The sequence below is a fragment of the Pristis pectinata genome, chromosome 3 (assembly GCF_009764475.1).
Source record: "Pristis pectinata isolate sPriPec2 chromosome 3, sPriPec2.1.pri, whole genome shotgun sequence".
In the NCBI taxonomy this organism is placed as follows: domain Eukaryota; kingdom Metazoa; phylum Chordata; class Chondrichthyes; order Rhinopristiformes; family Pristidae; genus Pristis; species Pristis pectinata.
The window spans coordinates 17,628,226-17,650,330 of record NC_067407.1 but is presented as its reverse complement, the minus strand read 5'-3'; the positions used below and the strand labels follow the sequence as shown (position 1 = coordinate 17,650,330).

The following is a 22,105-nucleotide window of genomic DNA, read 5'->3' as shown; positions in this document are numbered from 1 at the left end:
TACGGCAAGATGGAAACTGCTGACAGCATGACTATAAGTGCTTGAAGAAAAACTCTATGGTACTGGAGGGACTCAGCAGGCCAGGCAGCATCCGTGGAGAAAAGCTGACGGTCAACGTTAGGGGTTAGGACCCTTCTTCAGGACTGAAGATCGGAAAAGGGGAAGCCCAATATATAGGAGCAAAAAGCAGAGCAGTGATAGGTGGGCAAAAGAGGGGAGGCAGAGTGGGCAGAAGGTGGTGATAGGTAGATGCAGGTAAGAGATAGTGATGGGCAGGTGTGGGGGAGGAGGGGAGAGCAGATCCACCGGAGATAAGGAGAAAAGGGGGAAAAAGAGAGAGGGGCTAGGAAAGGGAAGAAGAGAAGAAGCATGGTGTGGGGGGTGAGGAAGGGGGGTGGGGATTACTTAAAGTGGAAGAATTCAGTGTTGATGCCGTTAGGCTGCAAGGTTCCAAGATGGAAAATGAGGTGCTGTTCCTCCAGTTTGCGCTTGGAATTTTCCTGGCAGCGGAAGAGGCAGAGGACTGACATATCAGTGATAGTGTGAGAGGGGGAGTTGGAGTGACTTCAAGTATAAGTGCTTAATGCGTTCATCTAAGTGTATTCCTCAATTTTAATGGGCGCATTACTTCAATTAAAATAAAATATTTAAAGACTGTTAATTCAACAACCCATACCCATAAAAGTAAAGGCCAGGCTGCTTGCTGATGGCTCAGTGATTAAAATGAGGTAGGTTCACATCAAGAGGGTGAACAACTGGAGGAGATATCAGCGATAGGGAGGGAGGAGAGAGGGATTTAAGAACAAGATGGAGGGATTTGAAAGGAAGGAATAGGATATAAAAATGTTTAATTAAGGGTCAAAGTAGGTCATCAAGAACAGGTGATGGCTCGGTTGGCAATGTGAGTCAGGACAGAGGCAGCAAAGTTTTGGATGTCTTTATGAATATAAACCAAGGGTGCCTGACTGGAGTGCACCAGATTATCTAGAAAGGATTGGCAGAGGTGAGAGTGTTGACAGTAGACAGACAGAAAATTGCAATGTTACTCTGCTGGAAGTCGTTGTTCTTAGTGACATGCGGACATGTGGTCACAGCTCATCAGATTCAAATGGGTTCAGATGGTATTGAACTTCCAAACAGATCAGCCCAGCCTCAGTAAGTGGACAGGGTCAGGGTAGGTGAGCAAGAACAGGGGTTACTGATTAGGAGTGGGAGCTTTGGCTGGAAATTTTGGTTGGAGCTGAGCTGGGCTGACAAGTGGCAGATGGAGTTCAACCCGGAGAAGTGTGAGGTGGTACACTTTGGAAGGACAAACTCCAAGGCGGAGTACAAAGTTAATGGCAGGATTCTGGGTAGTGTGGAGGAGCAGAGGGATCTGAGGGTTCATATCCACAGATCCCTGAAAGTTGCCTCGCAGGTAGATAGGGTAGTTAAGAAAGCTTATGGAATGTTAGCTTTCATAAGTTGGGGGATCGAGTTTAAGAGCCGCAAGGTAATGATGCAGCTCTACAAAACTCTGATTAGACCATACTTAGAGTACTGTACCCAGTGCTGGTCGCCTCATTATAGGAAGGATATGGAAGCGTTGGAAAGGGTGCAGAGGAGATTTACCAGGATGCTGCCTGGTTTGGAGAGTATGGATTATGAGGAGAGACCAAGGGAGCTGGGGCTTTACTTTTTGGAGAAGGAGGATGAGGGGAGACATGATAGAGATGTACAAAATATTAAGAGGAATAGATGGAGTACACAGCCAGCGCCTCTTTCCCAGGGCACCAATGCTCAATACAAGAGGGCATGGCTTTAAAGTAATGGGTGGGAGGTTAAAGGGAGATATCAGAGGGAGGTTTTTCACCTAGAGAGTGGTTAGTGCATGGAATGAGCTGCCTGGGGTAGTGTTGGAGGCAGGTACACTGGTTAAATTCAAGAGATTATTAGATAAGCATATGGAGGAGTTTAAAATAGGGGATATGTGAGAGGAAGGGGTTAGGTAGTCTTAAATGAGGTTTAAAGTTCGGCACAACATGGTGGGCCGAAGGGCCTGTCTTGTGCTGTATTGTTCTATGGGAAATCAAGTCAATGGGCTGATATTACCTACTATAAGATTACTTTATGAATCACATGTACATCAAAACACACAGTGAAATACATCTATTGCATAGAGTGTTCTGGGGACAGCCCGCAAGTGTCGCCACGCTTCCGGCGCCAACATAGCATGCCCACAACTTCCTAACCAGTACGTCTTTGGAATGTAGGAGGAAACCGGAGCACCCAGAAGAAACCCACGCAGACATGGGGAGAACGTACAAACTCCTTACAGACAGCGACCGGAATCGAACCCGGGTCCCTGGCACTGTAATAGCGTTATGCTAACCGCTACACTACCGTGCCTGCCATACTCACTGTTGCCCCCATTCTAGTCTCGTGGATGCACCAACCTTTCCAAGCCCAGTGACCTGGAGGCCTCCGTTCCTCAGCTGCTTCGTGAGATGGACTGAACTGAGAATGGTGACCAGCTGACTGGGATTGTCCCCTGAGGTCCTGCCCCTGACCTTCGCCAGCTCCCGACAATCCAGTCAAATTAAAAATGGCGGAAATTGATTTGAATAATCTAAAAAGTTACTGATGATTAAAAAAGTCAAACATCACTACATCAAACATCAAACATCAAAGCCTCACTACAGGAAGGATGTGGAAGCCATAGAAAGGGTGCAGAGGAGATTTACAAGGATGCTGCCTGGAATGCAGGGCATGCCTTATGAAAGCTGGTTGAGGGAACTGGGCCTTTTCTCCTTGGAGAAACGAAGGATGAGGGGGGACCTGATAGAGGTGTATGAGATGCTGAGAGGCATTGATCGGGTAGATAGTCAGAGGCTTTTCCCCAGGGCTGAAATGGTGGCCACAAGAGGACACAAGTTTAAGGTGCTGGGGAGTAGGTATAGAGGAGATGTCAGGGGTAAGTTTTTTACTCAGAGAGTGGTGAGTGCATGGAATGGGCTGCCGGCAATGGTGGTGGAGGCGCATACGATAGAGTGTTTTAAGAGACTTTTGAATAGGTACATGGAGCTGAGAAAAATAGAGGGCTATGGGTAAGCCTAGTAATTTCTAAGGTAGGGATGTGTTTGGCACGACTTTGTGGGCTGAAGGGCCTGAATTGTGCTGTAGGTTTTCTATGTTTCTATAAAAAACAATGAATTTATTGAAATCACTTTAAGCTATGTATGTTTAATTAAGAAAATAAGCAGTGATAAAATAAAGAAAATAAAAATGATAAACTTACCTTTTCCATGAAGACCAGTGATTACGAGGATGATCTGGGGAATGAAAGGGTTAATGTATGGGGAGCATTTGATGGCTCTGGGCCTGTACTCGCTGGAGTTTAGAAGGATGAGGGGGGATCTCATTGAAAACGACTAAATATTGAAAGGCCTGGACAGAGTGAACGTGGAGAGGATGTTTCCAGTAGTGGGAGAGTCTCGGACCAGAGGGCACAGCCTCAGAATAGAAGGATGTTCTTTTAGAACAGAGATGAGGAGGAATTTCTTTAGCCCAAGGGTGGTGAATCTGTGGAATTCATTGCCACAGACGGCTGTGGAGGCCAAGTCATTGGGTGTATTTAAAGTGGAGGTTGATAGGTTCTTGATGAGTAAGGTTACAGGGAGAAGGCAGGAGAATGGGGTAGAGAGGGAATGATAAATCAGCCATGATCAAATGGCAGAGCAGACTCGATGGGCTGAATGGCCTAATTCCACTCCGATGTCCTATGATTGCATTTGAATGAATGGAGCCATGCCAGCTGGCATGAAACTGGAGGGCCAGACTTAGAGACACAAAGTGAATCCATCCTCTCAAATCAATACATTAAAGAAGTGCCACTGGACTCAGTGGTGAGCCCAGGGGCTTTGCAAGAGGTCAGATGTGCCCCAGACAGCCCTGCATTCAGATGGTGGCCAGCTACAGAGTTGACAGCCAGCCGTCACTGTGAAGCAGACCAATGGCTTTGCTTTTCCCAGTATTTAGCTGGAGGCAATTTCAGGTCCTCTGTTATTGGGTGCTGGGCAAGCTGCCTGACAACTTAGAGACAGTAGAGGGTCAACTGGGTTAGAACACATTATGCATTGATGCTGCAATAATCGCCAAATGTAATATATGCCCTCATAAACTTTGACAGGAACACTTTCCAAAGCAAATGCTGGGAAAATACTAGATTCGTTGATGTCAATGTTTTTAATGCTTTCTGCAACTACAGCGGAATTTCTGCTATTTAGAAGGCTGTGCAGATTTAAATGAAGGTCGTAATGTAGTTCGGTCACAATAAAAACGCCACGCATGAATTTTGCAGTAGTTTGTGGCAAGATTGAATGTATTCATCCAGTTTATTATTGGTTATACTTGTGTTATTGATGGCTGACGAAAAAAAGATAGCTTTCTGCAGGACGTGCTGACATTACATGTGATGGAGTACCTCACACCAAAACCAGTGATAGTATTAATGACAACTGTAAGGTGTCTGTTATTGCAGTCGAGGTGCTTTTGACAGTGAGCGTCTGTCACCTAATGCTGGTAAAGTAGCGATGATTGTGGTGCCTTTTGTACAGCCAATCCGCCTGCCTGATAAATGTCAGATTCAGTATTAGAAATATAGACTTACATAAAGAAAGAAGATTAGGCTTATAATAGGTGTCATAGTTGTGATAAATCCAATAGCAAAATGAATAGTGTTTAGAGAGCAAGTATAAGTAATAACTTTGGACAATGTGTGACTTCAGTCACTTACATTAAGAACTGCATTTCATTTAAAACTTAGAAATAAGGCGCCTCATTTTCACTTCTTGGTTCAAGTAACTAAATCCGTTCCTTTATATTTACTTTATTTTTGTGAATCTGTTGTAAGAAGGGTACCATCAACATGCATGTCACTGAATCCAAGCCACTTGAGCCTGCAGTTCAGGAGGAATTTGTACATTGAAATTAGAAACATATTGCTGCTGAGTTGTCATACTAGTTGGAGAAAAAGGGTCAGTCACAACAAGGAGGCTGGCATAAATTCTTACTACTAACTACACATAGGTGCAGGCACCCCAGTGGGTGGAGCCACTCACGACTATGGTCTGGATAATAAACACATGGTAAATAGTACGGTTCTGCCTGAATTTGAGAAAACTTTAGGAGAACTGGAATAGTTCTTTTTGGGACTAGCAGCTTACCCAAGGACAGTGACAAGCATCAATCCCAACACATGATCACTTTAGTCACTACACTGTAGGAAGAATGTGGTTGAGCTGAAGAGAGTGCAGAGGAGATTCACCAGAATTTGCATGGATTGATGGATGTCAGTTCATGAGGAAAGATTGCACAGGCTGGGCTTATTTTCTCTAGGGCGAAGGAAGTTGCGATGTGACCTGATAGAAGTACATAAGATTGTGAGAGGCATAAAAAGGGTAGATAGTCAAAATCTTTTACCCATGATAGGGGTTTTACCAACAAGAGGGCATAGGTTTCTGGTGAGAGGAGGGAGTTTCCAAGCCAATCTGAGGGGTAAGTTTTTCACACAGAGATTGGTTGAACACGCTGTCAGAAAAGGTGGTTGAATCAGATGCAATCACTACGTTAAGAGGCAAATCGACATTTAAATAGGCAAGATGTAGAAAGAACATAAAACATAGAACATTACAGCACAGGACAGGCCCTTCGGCCCACGATGTTGTGCCGACCTTTTAACCTACTCTAAGATCAATCTAACCATTCACTCCAACATACCCCTCCATTTATCTGTCATCCATGTGCCTGTCTAAGAATCTCTTAAATATCCCTAATGTATATGCCTCTACCAGCACCCGTGGTAGCGCACTCCAAGCACCCACCACTCTCTATGTAAAAACTTACCTCTGATATCCCCCCATACCTTTCTCCAATCACCTTAAAATTATGTCCCTCCATGTTAGCCATTTCCGCTCTGGGAAAAAGTCTCTGGCTGTCCACTCTATCTATGCCTCTTATCATCTTGTACACCTCTATCAAGTCACCTCTCATCCTCCTTCTCCCCAAAGAAAAAAGCACTAGCTCGCTCAACCTACCCTCATAAGACATGCTCTCCAATCCAGGCAGCATACAGGTAAATCTCCTCTGCACCTGCTCTAAAGCTTCCACATCCTTCCTATAGTGAGGTGACCAGAACTGAACATAATATTCTAAGTGTGGTCTAACCAGGGTTTTATAGAACTGCAACATTAGCTCACGGCTCTTGAACTCAATCCTCCGACTAATGAAGGCCAGCACACCATACGCCTTCTTAGCAACCCTATCAACTTGCATGGCAACTTTGAGGGATTTATGGATTTGGACCCCAAGATCCCTCTGTTCCTCCACACGGCTAAGAGTCCTGCCATTAACCTTGTATTCTGCCTTCAAATTCGATCTTCCAAAGTGCATCACTTCGCACTTTTCTGGGTTGAACTCCATCTGCCACTTCTCAGCCCAGCTCTGCATCCTACCAATGTCCTGTTGTAACCTACAGCAACCTTCTACACTATCCACAACACCACCAACCTTCGTGTCATCTGCAAACTTACTAACCCACCCTTCCACATCCTCATCCAAGTCATTTATAAAAATCACAAAGAGCAGGGGTCCCAGAATAGATCCCTGGAGAACACCACTGGTCGCCGACCTCCAGGCAGAATATGCTCCATCTACAGCCACCCTCTGACTTCTATGGGCAAGCCAATTCCAAATCCACACAGCCAAGTTTCCCTGGATCCCATGCCTCTCAACCTTCTGAATGAGCCTTATCAAATGCCTTACTAAAGTCCATATACACCACATCCACTGCTGTACCCTCATCAATGTGTTTTGTCACATCCTCAAAGAATTCAATCAGGCTTGTGAGGCACGACCTGCCCCTCACAAAGCCATGCTGACTATCCATAATCAGCTCATGCTTTCCAAATGCCCATAAATCCTGTCCCTAAGTTTCTATTCCAATAATTTGCCCACCACTGAAGTAAGACTCACTGGTCTCTAACTCCCAGGGTTATCCCTATTCCCCTTCTTGAACAAAGGAATAACATTTGCCACTCTCCAATCATCTGGTACTACTCCTGTGACCAGTGCGGATACATAGATCATCACCAAGGGCTCAGAAATCTCTTCCCTCACTTCCCGTAGTATCCTGGTATATATCCCACCTGGCCATGGGGACTTATCTAGCCTAATGTTTTTCAAAAGTTCCAGCGTATCCTCCTTCTTAATGTCAACATGTTCTAGCTTATCAGCCTGTTATATGCTGTCCTCACAAATGTCAAGGTCTCTCTCACAGGTGAATACTGAAGCAAAGTATTCATTAAGGATCTACCCTACCTCCTCCGACTCCAGGAACATGTTTCCTCCTCCATCCCTGATTGGTCTCTCCTTCACTCTAGTCATCCTCCTGTTCTTCATAAACGAGTAGAATGCCTTGGGGTTTTCCTAATCCTATCACCAAGGCCTTCTCATGCCCCCTTCTAGCTCTCCTAAGTCCATTCTTAAGCTCCCTCCTGGCTACATTGTAATTCTCCAGAGCCCTGTCTGATTCATGCTTTCTAAACCTTAAGAAGTTTCTTTCTTCCTCTTCACTAGATATACCACATCTCTTGTCAACCATGGTCCCTTCACCCTACTATCCTTTTCCTGCCTCAATGGGACAAATCTATCCAGAACCCCCAGCAAGTGATCGCTAAACAACCTCCACATTTCCATTGTGCATTTCCCCGAGTACATCTGCTCCCAATTTACGCTCCCAAGTTCCTGCCTAATAGCATCATAATTCCCCCTCCCCCAATTAAATACTTTCCCATAGCGAATGCTCCTATCCCTCTCCAAGGCAAGGGTAAAGGTCAGGGAGTTGTGGCCACTGTAGATGTGGTCTTAATTCTGGCAAATGGGATTGGAATCGGGCAAAAAAGTTGCCATGGACATGGTGGGTCAAAAGCCCCGAGGGCTGTACGAACCTATGACTTTCTAACCCTAATTAGCCCAGTACCTTGGATCAAGCAAATTGCCTTGCTCCACTTATTAAAATAATATTCTAGTGCAAATAACCTGATAAGGTGATATGTTACCCTCTCGGGCAATACAGAAGGCAAAGTATGCAGTGATTTCTTTATGTAAGGAAACATGACTGTATGAATTCTGACAAACAGTAGACCAACATAGACAATGATTTCTGAAGCTTACTTCGTAAATGTGCATCTAATAATAAGAAAATAGATTTACATGTTATCAAATCCAGCAATTGAGTGTTGCCATACATTGCAAATGTTAACTTTTGTAAATCAAGATTAAATATCCGTTGGAAAAGCAAAATACTGTGAATACTAAAAACTTCAAAAACAAAATATACTGCTTAATATCAATGGCCATGCATCAGAACTCATTTCACAGACTTGAAACTTTAAATCTGATTTTCTTTTCTCCACATACACTGGCTGCCAGTGGTTTGTGTCTTTAATTATAAAACACAGATAGTTATCTTACCAATTGAATTTGAAATGTTGAGACTTCAGCATCAGTTAAGATTTCATAATCTGGAAAAGATGGATAATATAAAGCTAGCTATTTGAAATTAATTTCACAGCGAGGTCAAGTTAAAAGTCGAGTTTATTTTCATATGCACAAGTACATGTGTGCGCAGGTGTAATGAAAAACTTACTTGCAGCAGAACCACAGGCACATAGCACCATATAAACAGCATTCACAAGAAAAACATAAATGAGACAAATTATACACAAGTTTTACAAGAAAAAAACACAATTAGAACAAAAGGAACAAAGTTTATTTTAGTGCACAGTGATCAAAGTGGTGATAGTGTCGCTAAACTGTAGTGATTAGGGTTGTGCAGGTTGGTTCAAGAACCGAATGGTTAAAGGGAAGTGCCTGTTCTTGAACCTGGTGGTGTGGGACTTCAGGCTTCTGTACCTCCTGCCCGATGGTAGCTGAGAGAAGATGGCATGGCCTGGATGGTGGGGATCTTTGATGATGTATGTTGCCGTCTTGGGGCAGTGCCTCCTCTAGATACTACCGATGGAGGGGAGGGATGTGCCCGTGATGTATTGGGCAGAGTTCACTACTCTCTGCAGCTTATTATGTTCCTGCACATTCGAATTGCCATACCAGACCATGATGCAACCAGTCAGAAAACTTCAACAGTACATCTATGGAAATTTGTTAGTGCTTGGTGACAAGCTGAACCTCCTTAACCTCCTCAGAATGGAAAGATGCTGGCGCGCTTTTCTTGTGATTGCATTTATGTGCTGGGCTCAGGACAGGTCATCTGATATGTTAACGCCCAGGAATTTAAAGCTGCTGCTTCTCTTCACCGCCAATCCCCCAATTTCGAGTGGTGCATGTTCGCCCTCCTTCCCCTTCCTGAAGTCAACAATCAGCTCTTTAGTTTTACTGATGTTGAGCGAGAGGTTGTTGTTGCAACACCACTCAACCAGGTGTCCAACCTCGCTCCTGTTATTCGTCCAACAACAGTGATATCGTCGGTGAATTTGAAGATGGAGTGTGCTTCGCCACACAGTCATGTGTGTATGAGGGTAGAGCAGGGGGCTAAGCACGTAGCTTTGAGAAGCACCTGTGTTGATGGTCATTGAGGAGGAGATATTGTTACTAATCCTCACTGATTGAGGTTTGCTGATGAGGAAGTGAAGCTTTCAGTTGCAGAGGCCCAGGTCTTGAAGCTCGATGATGAGATTGGATAGGATGATTGTGTTGAATGCTGAGCTGTAGTCGATGAACAGCAGCCTGACGTACGAGTTCCTGTTGTCCAGATGGTCCAGAGCAGAGTGAAGAGCCAGAGAAGTCACATCTGCTGTTGACCTGTTGTGGCGGTTGGAAAACTGAAGCGGATCCAGGTCATCTCTGAAGCAGGAATTGACTTGCACCATAATCAATCTCTCGAAGCACTTCATTACGGATGATGTAAGCGCTACCGGACAGTAGTCATTGAGGCAGGTCACCACGCTCTTCTTGGGTACTGGTACAATAGATGCTTTTTTGAAGCAGGTGGGGACTTCAGACTGTAGAAGCGAGAGGTTGAATATGTCTGTGAATACTCCAGCCAGTTGGTCCGCACAGATCTTTAGTACTCGGCCAGGTACTAAAGTACCAAGTAAGACATAAAGTATGGTTTCTAATTCCGTATAAACTATTTTCCAATGAAAATGATCATGTTTTTTGCTTTGCTCATTGAAAAATTTCTATACTTTCCTTTTAGTGTTTTCTCATCTGTGAAATTTACAGCAAGAGAAACCCAATGTTGAATTCTTTTGGAAAGGGGCCCATGCCTTATGTTATGCGTTTGTCAGGCTTGCAAATGTCATTTTATTGTTTAACTTATGAAGAAAGACTCTGATGTTATATTTTATAGAAGTAACTAGAAGTGTGCCAAATAGCCATCAGCTGGGCTTTATTGGCAGTTCTCACTGATTTTGATTTGACACGAGAAATGAACTAAGAAAGAAGAAATCTTGAATTTGTGATTGAAGAAACAATCAATGCTGCTTCCCGCAAAACCTAGTTTTACTTCCTGTGTTTAAATTATTGATATTTGGATGGATGATATGATCAACTTTGAGGATTTACCTGAAGTGTTTAAACAGGCATGTTGCAGTTCAGTGAAATGCAGACATGTCTGCTTCTTTGTTACCTCATATGAACCACTGTTCATGCTTCAACCTACACACAGTGTTCTTAAAGTATCTTAAGTGCATATAATAGCATTTTACATAACTTAATAATGCTATAGATAATGATCAGACAATTCCTTCATGCTTAAGATTTGAAAGTTGCTGCCACTTCTCTGAACCTGGAATTCAAAACATCTTTTACATACTTCAAGCTAATTCAAAGCTTTTTGATCTCTGATGTTTGACCTTTAAGAGGAATCAATGGATTTGGAGATAAACAAATATGAACATACCCGCAAAGTTGCTCCAGAATATAGTTCCAAGAGTTCTCAAATTCTCTCATTTCGTAACATCATAAGAGGAGGTCATCCTGCCCATCAAACCTGTGCTGACTCTTAGATCCTAACCCTCAGTACCATTCCACACTTTATCTTCCTGCAACCTATTTTCTCTTGGGTATCCAGCAACTCCTCCCTAGTTCTCTTTCCACCTTCCTAGATGAGGGGCAATTTAGAGTCACCAACCAGCACGTTTTTGGGATGTGGGAGGAAACCAGAACACCCAGCAGAAACCTTGCTTTACCTTGTACTACATTGGTGCATTGTGTAATGAATTGATCTGTATGAATGGTATGCAAGACAAGTTTTTCACTGTACCTTGGTTCAAGTGACAATAATAAACCAATACCAATTCCAAGCTCACAGATAGAACTTGCAAATTCCACGCAGACACCCCTGGATGTCCGGATTGAACCCACGTCACTGGAGCTGGGAGGCAGCAGCATCAAAACAAATCAAATAATGCAAAAGTTGAAAAGCATAACATTTAGCTCTGAAGCTTAACATCTTAATGCCTTTCTCTCTTCACTGCCACATCAGGGCAGCAGTTAGTGCTGCTGCCTCACAGCTCCAGTGACGATCCAGGTTCGATCCTGACCTCCAGTGCTGCCTGTGTGTGGGTTTGCACTTTCTCCGTGACCATGTGGGCTTCACCTGGATGTTCTGGTTTCCTCCCACATACAAAGGTGATCTGGCTGGTTAATTGCTGGCTGTAAATCACCCCTCGAGTGGGTAAGTGGCAAAACAGTGCCAAAGGGAAGTTGATGGGCATGTGGGAGTGAATGAGTTACAGGGAAATAAGAGGGGGAATGGGTCTGATGGGAATGCTGTACTGTAGCTGGCATGGCCCTAAATGAGACTAGATGGTCTCCTTCTGTGTGGCCATAAGTTAGACGGATTCTGTGGACTGTGGTATCCTGGCAAGTTCCCCTGTATGGCTGCAGGCCCTTTCACATTAAGTCTTCATGTATACTTGGTGTCTCGTGAAGGACTGCAACTTCACAAGAGCAGGCGTCAACCAGCTGCCCAGACCCAATTCTTAGAGTCACACAGCACAGAAAGAGGCCCTTGGGCCCAACTTGTCCATGCCGACCAATATGCCCATCTAAGCTAGTCCCACTTGCCTGCGTTTGACCCATATCCGTCTAAACCGTTTCTATCCATGTACCTGTCCAAAGGTCTTTTAAATGTTATTACTGTACCTGCCTCTACCACTTCGTCTGGCAGCTCGTTCCATATATGTACCACTCTCTGTGTGAAAAAGTTGCCCCCTCAGGTTCCTATTAAATCTCTCCCCTCTCACCTAATCCTGCGCTCCCTAGTTCTTGATTCCCCAACCCAGGGAAAAAGACTGTGCACATTCACCCTATCTATGCTTCTCATGATTTTATACACCTCTATAAGGTCATCCCTCAGCCTCCTTCACTCCAGGGAAAACAGTCCCAGCCTATCCAGTCTCTCTTTATAACTCAAGCTCTCTCGTCCAGGCAACATCCTTGTGAACCTTTTCTGCACCCTTTCTAGCTTAATGGCATCTTTCCTATAACAGGTTGATCAAAACTGAACTGAATACTCCAAATGCAGTCTCAGCAATGGCTTGTACAACTGCTACATAACATCCCAACTTCTATACTCAATGCCCTGACTGATGAAAGCCAGCGTGCCAAAAGCCTTCTTCTCCACCCTTGAAAGAGCAGTCAGAGAATGCTGGCTACGGGTAGCTGTGTTCCCTCATAGGTCATGGTGGGAGGTGAATTGTTGCCATCATGAGGGGGACTTCAAATGGCTTGAACCTGTACTCCAGACCACATCCCAGGGGACTGTTGCAGTGGACTGCTGCCACTTAGAATGACCCAGCATCGTTTCAATGAATTAGAGCACTACTGATTTTGCTCATCTCCTCACATTCACCCCTCCCACAACCTGAACAGAACCTATCTGACGCAGGACTGCTTCTGCAGAGGAGCTGTCCGCACACGTAGCACCGCTCATGGAGAGCAGCTACCTGCTCACATACAGCAACCCACTGCTCCTGAACAACCACTGGCTGCTCATGAGTAGCATCTCTGTATCCATTGGGGGCAGTAATCTGCTCACACAAGGTATCTTGCTGCTCCCTGGTGCATGTCTCAGCTTCAAGCTGCTTCTGTGTGGTGGAGACCAATCCCGTAGATTGAGACAGGACAGAGGCAGTAAGGCTTTGTGTGACCTCCATCTGTGCCTCCACAGCAGCTGTAACATTGCTGTTTGTGGGATTGTGAGTACAGACGAGGATGCACATCAGCTTCAAGGAGATATGGACAAGCTGAGTGAGTAGGTGAGAATGTGGCAGATGGAATATGATGTAGAAAAATGTGAGGTTTTCACTTATGTGCACCATTTTGGTGCACATAAGTGAAAAGTGGTACATTTTGTTAAGAGATGAGAGATTAGGTAGTTTTGTTGTTGAAAGAGACCAAGGTGTACTTGTACACAATTCACTGAAGGCCAACAAGCAGGTGCAACAGGTGATTAAGAAGGAAATTGGTATGTTGGCCTTTATTCTGACAGAATTTGAACTCAGGAGGAAGGAAGTTTTGTTGCAATTGTATAGGGCCTTGGGTGAAAGCACACCTGGAATACCGTGTCCATTACTGTGTACCCTAATCAGTGCCTCAGTATAGCAACCACTTTGACTAATTTATACTATAATGGACTTTGTTTTTTTGTTCTAATTGTGTTCCTTTTTGTATAGTTTTGTATAATTTATGTTTAATGTGTTTATCTTGTGAATGTTTTGTCTCTTAAGCTATGTGCCTGTGATGCTGCTGCAAGCGAGTTTTTCATTGCACCTGTGCATACATGTACTTGTGCATATGACAATAAACTCGACTTTGACTTTTGACTTTGAAACTTAAATAATTCTTGAAGGACATGACAGTCTAGATGGAGGGAGGATATTTACCACAGAGAAAGATTCAAGGCGGCACAGTTTCAAAACTAGGAGTAGGCTGAGATGAGGAAAAACGTCTTTTCTCGGATTGTGGTGAACCTTTGGAATCCTCTACTCCAGGTCATTGTGTTTTTTTCAAAACAGCGGCTGAAAGATTTCTGGACATTAAGGGAGTCAAGGAACATGGGGGTAGTTGTGGAAAATTGTGCTGAGGTAGAAGATTATTGCTGATGTTAGTGAATGGTGGAGGCTGGAAGGGCCAGACTGCTATTCCTGCTGCTATTTATTATGTCCTTATGACAGGGTATATGGTACTATAGAATGGTTACATCATACAGAGGGAGACATACAGCCTGTCCCTACTGGTCCCATTTCAGAGCATCCAGCTAATTCATGGCAATGTAGCGGTTAGCATAACACTATTACAGCGCCAGCGACCCGGGTTCAATTCCCGCTGCTGTCTGTAAGGAGTTTGTACGTTCTCCCCGTGTCTGCGTGGGTTTCCTCCGGGTGCTCCGGTTTCCTCCCACATTCTAAAGACATACGGGTTAGGAAGTTGTGGGCATGCTATGTTGGCGCCAGAAGCGTAGCGACACTTGCAGGCTGCCCCCAGAACACTCTACATAAAAGATGCTGTGTGTTTCGATGTACATGTACTAATAAAGATATCTTATCTTAGCTTAATTCCACCAACAGCCACTGACACCCCACCCATCCCCACCACCCTCTTACCTGACGCCTGTAAATTCTTTCATTCTAGATAATTATGAATTTCTCTTTTGAATGCTATAGTTGATTCTGCCTCTGCTACTACCCTGGCAGCGCACCCCAGACCATAACAACTTCCTCAAGGCACTTTTGTTCTTTTGCCAATCATCTCTGCACTGTGTGCTTTTATTCATGACCCCTTCCATCAACAGGACGTTTCCCTCTGTGTGCTCTCTCCGTGTCCTTTATGATTTCTGATACATCCCCTTCCAACCCCCTCTGTTCCAAGGAGAACAAGCACAGCTTCTCCAGTTTACCCACACAGCCGAAGTCCCTCCTCCCTGAAATTATTTTACCAATTCCATTTTGCACCCTCTTTACCCCCTGTAACCCACAGATATCTGGTATCAGAAAAGACTTTACATCTTTCTTAAAGTGTGGTGCCTAGAGGACACAGTACACCAGTTGTGGCTGACCTTTCCGAGGTACATCGTGACAACTTTGTTCTTGCACATTGAGCCTCTATTTATAAATCCCAGGATCCCATATGCTGTTTTAAACAATTTCTAAACCTGTCCTGCCACTTTCAACAAACTTGCACATATACCCGCAGATTGCTGTTTTGGTACTGCAGTTTGAATTGTTCCTTCCTCTTTATAATGCCTTTTCTCTCTCATTCAACCAAAGTGTAACATTTTGCATTTCTCAGCATGAGCGATCAAAGGTACCATAGCTGATTTAATGAGCTATTCACTGTTCACCGTACCAGTGCCTGTCCTTAGATATGCACGGCTTAATCTTAGAAACAAGTACATTGTCCCTGAGTCCTTGCAAATAAGAGCACACGATGCATAGAGTGGAGGTCACAGTAGTAAAGCACTGCACAAGCTTCTCCGAAAACCTGGAGCTGGACTCCTCCCTGATCCTTGTCATCTCCTGCACTCAGGAGGCAGTTTTGCATCCCATTGACCTTATCGCTATGCATCCAGTTCAATACTGGCATGATGGCATCTCATTTGTGGTCATCTGATGCACCTGGGGCAATAGTGAAGTGTGGACTCCTCCGCTCAAACAGGCACCCAGAACAGATTCAACAACCCAGGTGTCAGGCAGCAGCCAACTGCTGGGGGGAGAGCGGTGTCACATTATAGCCCATGGGTATCAGTCTGTCGCCCACTGCTGTCAGATTGTAGCTCACTGGTGCCTGGTGTCAGACTGTAGCCCTTTGGTTCCTGGTGTCAGATTATAACCCACAGGTGCCTGCTGTCAGACTGTAGCCCACAGGAGTCTGGTGTCGGACTGTAGCCCACAGGAGTCTGGTGTCAGACTAGCCCATTGGCGTCTGGTGTCAGACTGTAGCCCACAGGAGTCTGGCGTTAGACTGTAGCCCACAGGAGTCTGGTGTCAGACTGTAGCCCACTGGCGTCTGGTGTCAGTCTGTAGCCCACAGGTGTCTGGTGTCAGACTGTAGCCCACTAGAGACTGGTGATCTAAAGCTCACTTTAACATATTTAGTGAAAGTCATACGGCATTGCCCCTGGCTTTGGGAGTCTCACTACTAACTGGTACCACACCAGCCATCTTCAGTCTGGTCTTCTAATTGACTCCCAGCAGATCTAGCCCCTTCCTCCCCAGTGTATAAGACACCTCTCCTGGCATCTAACACCTGCACCAATGACTCAGTATCACATTGAGGCAATCTGGCAACACTCTTCCTCTCCTCTGCAGCTACTCTCACCTCCAGAGCAGCCTACGTGTGTGTGTCACCGGTGTTTGGCTGTCATGGGATGTGTCCCTTCATAGCCAGGGCCTTTCTAGTGTTGATTGTAATGGCTGCACAAAACTAATCAAAACTAAACTCCCTCTGCAACTGGATCCTCGACTTCCTTATCGGGAGACCACAGTCAGTACAGATCGGTAGTAACATCTCGTCCTCGCTGACAATCAACACAGGTGCACCTCAAGGATGCGTGCTTAGCCCACTGCTCTACTCTCTCTACACTCATGACTGTGTGGCTAAGCACAGCTCAAATGCCATCTATAAATTTGCAGATGACACCACTGTTGTTGGTAAAATCTCAGATGGCAAAGAGGAGGTGTACAGGAGTGAGATAGATCGGCTGGTTGAGTGGTGTCACAACAACAACCTCGCACTCAACGTCAGCAAGCCCAATGAACTGATTGTGGACTTCAGGAAGAGGAAGTCGGGAAAACACACACCAGTCTTCATTGAGGGGTCAGTGGTGGAAAGGGTGAGCAGCTTCAAGTTCCTGGGCGTCAACATCTCGGAGGATCTATCCTGGGCTGAATACATTGATGCAATCATGAAGAAGGCACGCCAGTGGCTCTACTTCATTAGGAGTTTGAGGAGACATGGTATGTCACCAAAGACTCTTATAAATTTCTACAGATGTACAGTGGAGAGCATTCTGACTGGTTGTATCACCGCCTGGTATGGAGGCTCCAATGTGCAGGATCACAAGAGGCTGCAGAGGGTTGTAAACTCAGTCAGCTCCATCACGGGTACAACCCTCCCCACCATCAAGGACATCTTCAAGAGGTGGTGCCTCAAGAAGGCGGCATCCATGACTCAGGACCCTCACCTTCCGGGACATGCCCTCTTCTCGTTACTACCATTGGGGAGGAGGTACAGGAGCCTGATCACTCATGCTCAACAATTTAGGAACAGCTTCTTCCCCTCTGCCATCAGATTTCTGAACAGTCCATGAACCCATGAACACTACCTCGTGATTCCTCTTTTTGCACTATTTATTTATTTTGTAATTTATAGCAATTTTGTGTCTTTGCACCGTACTGCTGCTGCAAAACAACAAATTTCGCGGCATATAAGGCAGTGATAATAAACCTGATTTTGATTCTGAACACGTTCTCATCAGAACTGTTCAGGTCCCATTTTGTTGCACAGTTCTCATTCACAAAATATCCAAACCCTGTTACAAATGTCTTCTTGCTCCACTCCACAAATTCTTGCCTGGCAACTGAATGGTCATTATTGCTAAACATAACCACAGGATGAAGTCCAACTCTAGGCTCTTGCGGTTTTAGTCCAGCTTGACAGTTCCTAATACTTACCTTCCATTTGGTGAACTGGATGAAATAAGCTTCTGAATGTGTTCTCATTTATGCTTCAGGTGTTCAAAGAAATGAAAATTCCTCAGGTTCGGAATCCATCACTTCCACCTCCCGAAGAATTACCCAAAAGCTTCCATCCTAAAATCGCCCTGATTGGATGTGGACCTGCCAGCATCAGTTGTGCATCCTTTTTGGCTCGATTGGGCTATTCGGACATCACAATATTTGAAAAGGAGGAATACATTGGAGGTTTGAGGTACATTTTGCACTATGCTTCTATAACCGTGCTTATATGGAGTACAAAACTATGCATTCATTCTGCAGTTCCCTAACACAGCCTTCCTGCTGATACCACTTTCCACATGTTGCAGACCTACATCAAGACTGACTTTTTTTTCTCCAACTTTGAAAATATATCATCCTGATATTAGAAAGACATATATTAATTACCCAATGACTACATGAGTAGCATTTGTTTAGAAGTGTGTTCATATCCACAAGTTGTACCAGGCCATCCATATGATAAAGAAGTACTTTGAGCCAAATTTTTGTCGTCCATTTTTATAAAAGCCCTGGAAATAACTGATAGGAGAATAACATATTAAATTCAGATTATTTTCTTTTGCTTGTCTTTTTTTTTATAAAACTTACATTGTGCAGTACAGTATACTTGGAGGAATCAAAGCTCCATGTACACAGCATTGCCAGTGCCAGTGACGTTTTGGAAGATTGAAAAGAACAGATGCACTTGTTTTTTTTTACCTCAGTCACTTAAGACTGTAGTTATACAGCAGCCACCAGTCTGAGACCCAAACTTACCAGCTGCAATGCACAGATGGCAGAATAGATAAAGAAATCTGTGCATACGAGCTTCAGTGCATGCATTGGGCTCCATGTCCCCCATTGTTATGTTTTTAATGCTGTGAAAGGAGTGATCTACCTGCTAATACAGACTCAGAGAAAAGGTTTTTAAAAGTTCCTGGGAACTCAGTCGTGATTTTTTTTTACATTTAAAATGCCAGGCCTGGTCTTGGCTTGAAAGTACTGGGACTCGGCACGGAATAAAACAGCCTCTTGTAAGGGCTCCTGTTATTAATCCATCTTGACACCCGAGACATATCATTCACCAAAAATTACTTTTCATCAGTAAGAGAGTGTGAAATAACTGACCCTTAACGTGTAGATTTAGTCAAGTTTCTTTTGCAATGACATTTGCCTTTTTAGCAGTATTTATTAATGTCTGCTTGTTTAATACTATCATAGAGCATAGAACAGTATGGAACAAAAACAGGCCCTTCAGCCCACAGTGTCAGCACCAAACATGATGCCAAATTAAACTAAGTCTCTTCTGCCTGTATATGATCCATATCCCACCATTCCCTGCATATTCATGTGTCTATCCAACAGCCTCTTAAACACCGCTATCATATCTGCTTCTACCTCTACTCCCAGCAGCCTGTCCCAGGCACCCAACACTCTCTGTGTAAAAAAAAACTTGCCTTGCACATCTCCTCTAAACTTTCCCCCTCTCAGCTTAAGTCCTCTAGTACTTGACATTTCTACCCTGGGAAAAAAATCTGACTGTCTACCCTATCTATGCCTCTCATAATCTTATCAACTTCTATCAGGTCTCTCTTCAGACTCCAACTCTCCAAAAAAAAATTGTCCAACCTTTCCTTATAGCTCATACCCCCTAATGTAGGCAACATCCTGGTGAACCTCTTCCGCACCCTTTCCCCTCACAAAGTGGAAAGGTAAGAAGCTTTTACGAGAACAGCAATGATAGCGGGGTTCAATAATGTCATACACTTGTCGATGTACAGTTTTATGCCTGGCTCTCATTGGTATTCTGCAAAAGCTGTTCTGCTTAGTGATAAGGCAGCACCAAATTTGTTGGAGATATATCTATGCTGTGAAATGCTGAAACAAAGATATTAGATTGCTCTAAATTTTAAATGATTGCAGTTTCTCCAGATCATTTCCAACACTTATCAAATTTGCAGAACTTAAGATATTAAAGATATTCTGATTAAAAATATAAATATCTTATGTTCAGCTACTTTTAGATTTGTCTGTTATTGTGTTAAACTAAATGACAAAATAAATAAGCCTTGTTTGAAGGGGATAAAATGAATCCTTAAATGTTATATTAATCTAAAATGATTTTGAGAAGAGATAGCTTTAATAACAACATTTTGGACAGGTGCATTGATTGGAAAGGTTTAGAGGAATATGGGCCAAACGTGGACAAATGATACTAGCTTAGGTGGGCACTCTGGTCGGCATAGATGAGTTGAGCCAAAGGGCCTGTTTCCTTGCTGTATTACTCTATGACTCTATGAACTTACTAACACAGAACTAAATAGCAAGGTATTGCAGATGTTGGAAATCTGAAATAAAATCAGAAATGCTGAAAATGATTGGCAATTGGGTAACAAATGTAGAGAGAAACAAAGTTGGTGGTTAAGGTACTTTCATTGGAGGTGGAAAAAGTTAAGGGCAGACAAGTTTAAAAATGCAGAGAAGGGATGAGGGGAGGGAAATGAGGCAAAGACTATACAAACTGAAAACAACAAAGATGAATGTGGTAAAAGGAACAAACAAAATCTCTGGAGAAAACAGCGGGTTGTTTGAAAACAGTAAGTTTCTGGAGGAGAAGTAGAAGTGAATTGAACAATATTACAAAACTAAAATAATGCAGCTGCTGGAAATTTGAAATAAAACAGAAAATGCTGGAAAAGATAGTGGGTTAGGGAGCTTCTGTGGAGAAGGAAATAAATATTTGGACTTCTAGTGGCTGGCAAATTGAAATTTAGGACATGAGCCTTAGGCTACAGTCTTGTCCAGAACTAGTCCTCGAGGCTCATCATCATAAATCTGGTGAACCTCTACGTCTTCCTGCACCTATAGAGGTGGACAGATAATTCCTTGCTTATGTGGTTATGGGACAAGAAAAGTGGGAGAGAAACCAGCATGGCAGTCATGGTCAGCACTATTGCAAGAAGATAAGAGTGAAACCACGAAGACCTGCTGGGGTTTGCCTATGTAGCTACACCTCAGTGAACAATAAAAACTCGAGTGTAGTGTGTTTCTGTCATCCCCATTCAATTCCATCCAGTTCAGGAGTGAGATTGTTTGAAATTGGCTCAGTATTATCACGTGTACCAATATACAGTGAAAAACATTTTGTTTGCGTGACGTCCAGAAAGATCATAAGTACACAGAGGTAGTACAAAGAAAACAGAATGCACAATATAGTGCAGCAGAACTTTGTTAGTGATTCTGACAGACATAGAACTGAAATTTAAAAGAGTAGAATGATTATAATAAATGTAACGAGAGGATCTGTGAGGATCAGCTCGCAAAGAATGGCCATGCTCTGGCACTTTAGTCTCCTTTTTAACTTTTGAAGGGGCCTAATTACTGGTTTAAGTAGCCACACCTACCAAGGTTGCCTTTTATATTGTGCAGCATAATATGAGATTGGAAAGGAAAAAACAAACTGCTGGAGAAACTGAACTGGTCAGACAGCATCTGTGGAGGGAAATGGACAGTCGACGTTTCTGGTTGAGACCTTGGAGGTTTTTACAATTTCTTGAAGCCAGAAGTCAAAGATGAGAGAAACTGATTTTTTTTCCCCCATTTGCTGGGCTTTGGTTGTTAACTTTCCCTAATGTTTAGCAGAGACCATCCGATATAATATCATGAACTTCACTGCAGTGATATTGAGGGGTTCATGGAGTCAGAGTCATAGAGTTACATAGCACAGAGACAGGCCCTACAGCCCAACTCATCCACACCAACCAAGTTGCCTAACTGAGCTAATCTCTTTTGCCTGCGCTTGGACCATATCCCTCTAAACCTTTCCCATGCACATACTGTCCAAATGTCTCTTAAATGTCCTAATGGTGCCCACCTCTACCACTTCCTCTGGCAGCTCGTTCCATAGATGCACCACCCTCTGTATGAAAACGTTGCCTCTCAGGGACCCTGTTAAATCTTCCCCCTCTCACTTTAGAACTATGCCTTCTAGTTCCGTTTTAGTCCTGCAGTTACTTTGACATCCATTGGTCATGGGATGATGGAGGTGTGAGAAACTGACAGAATTCAGGCCCGTCAATTGGACACTCATTTAATGCTCGGCTCAATGTTTACGTCAGTGCTGATGTTCGACAGCAGAAGAGGTAGGAAAGAGGGTGGTGAATTCCCCTGACGCATCTTTAGGCTGGGGCCTTCTAGAAATAGCATTGTAGTCTGGTGTGGGGGACAGCACAGAGGGGTGTGCATTGATAAGGGGATTGGAAAAGCGATTGCATTATGTGTGCGTTTCTTGTTGTTATTTTTGCTTCCAGCTGGCACTTAGACTT

At 43.9% G+C, this 22,105-nt stretch overlaps 1 protein-coding gene across 10 annotated transcripts in view; it reads left to right on the top strand.

The window, feature by feature from the left end:
* LOC127568515 (dihydropyrimidine dehydrogenase [NADP(+)]-like) overlaps positions 1–22,105 on the top strand; it is a 581,379-nt gene that overhangs the window by 217,998 nt on the left and 341,276 nt on the right. For all 10 annotated transcript variants that reach the window (XM_052012359.1, XM_052012358.1, XM_052012364.1 and 7 more), the window contains one exon: positions 17,798–17,994. In XM_052012359.1, the coding sequence (XP_051868319.1) occupies positions 17,798–17,994 (197 nt within the window). The remainder of the gene's footprint in view (positions 1–17,797; positions 17,995–22,105) is intronic.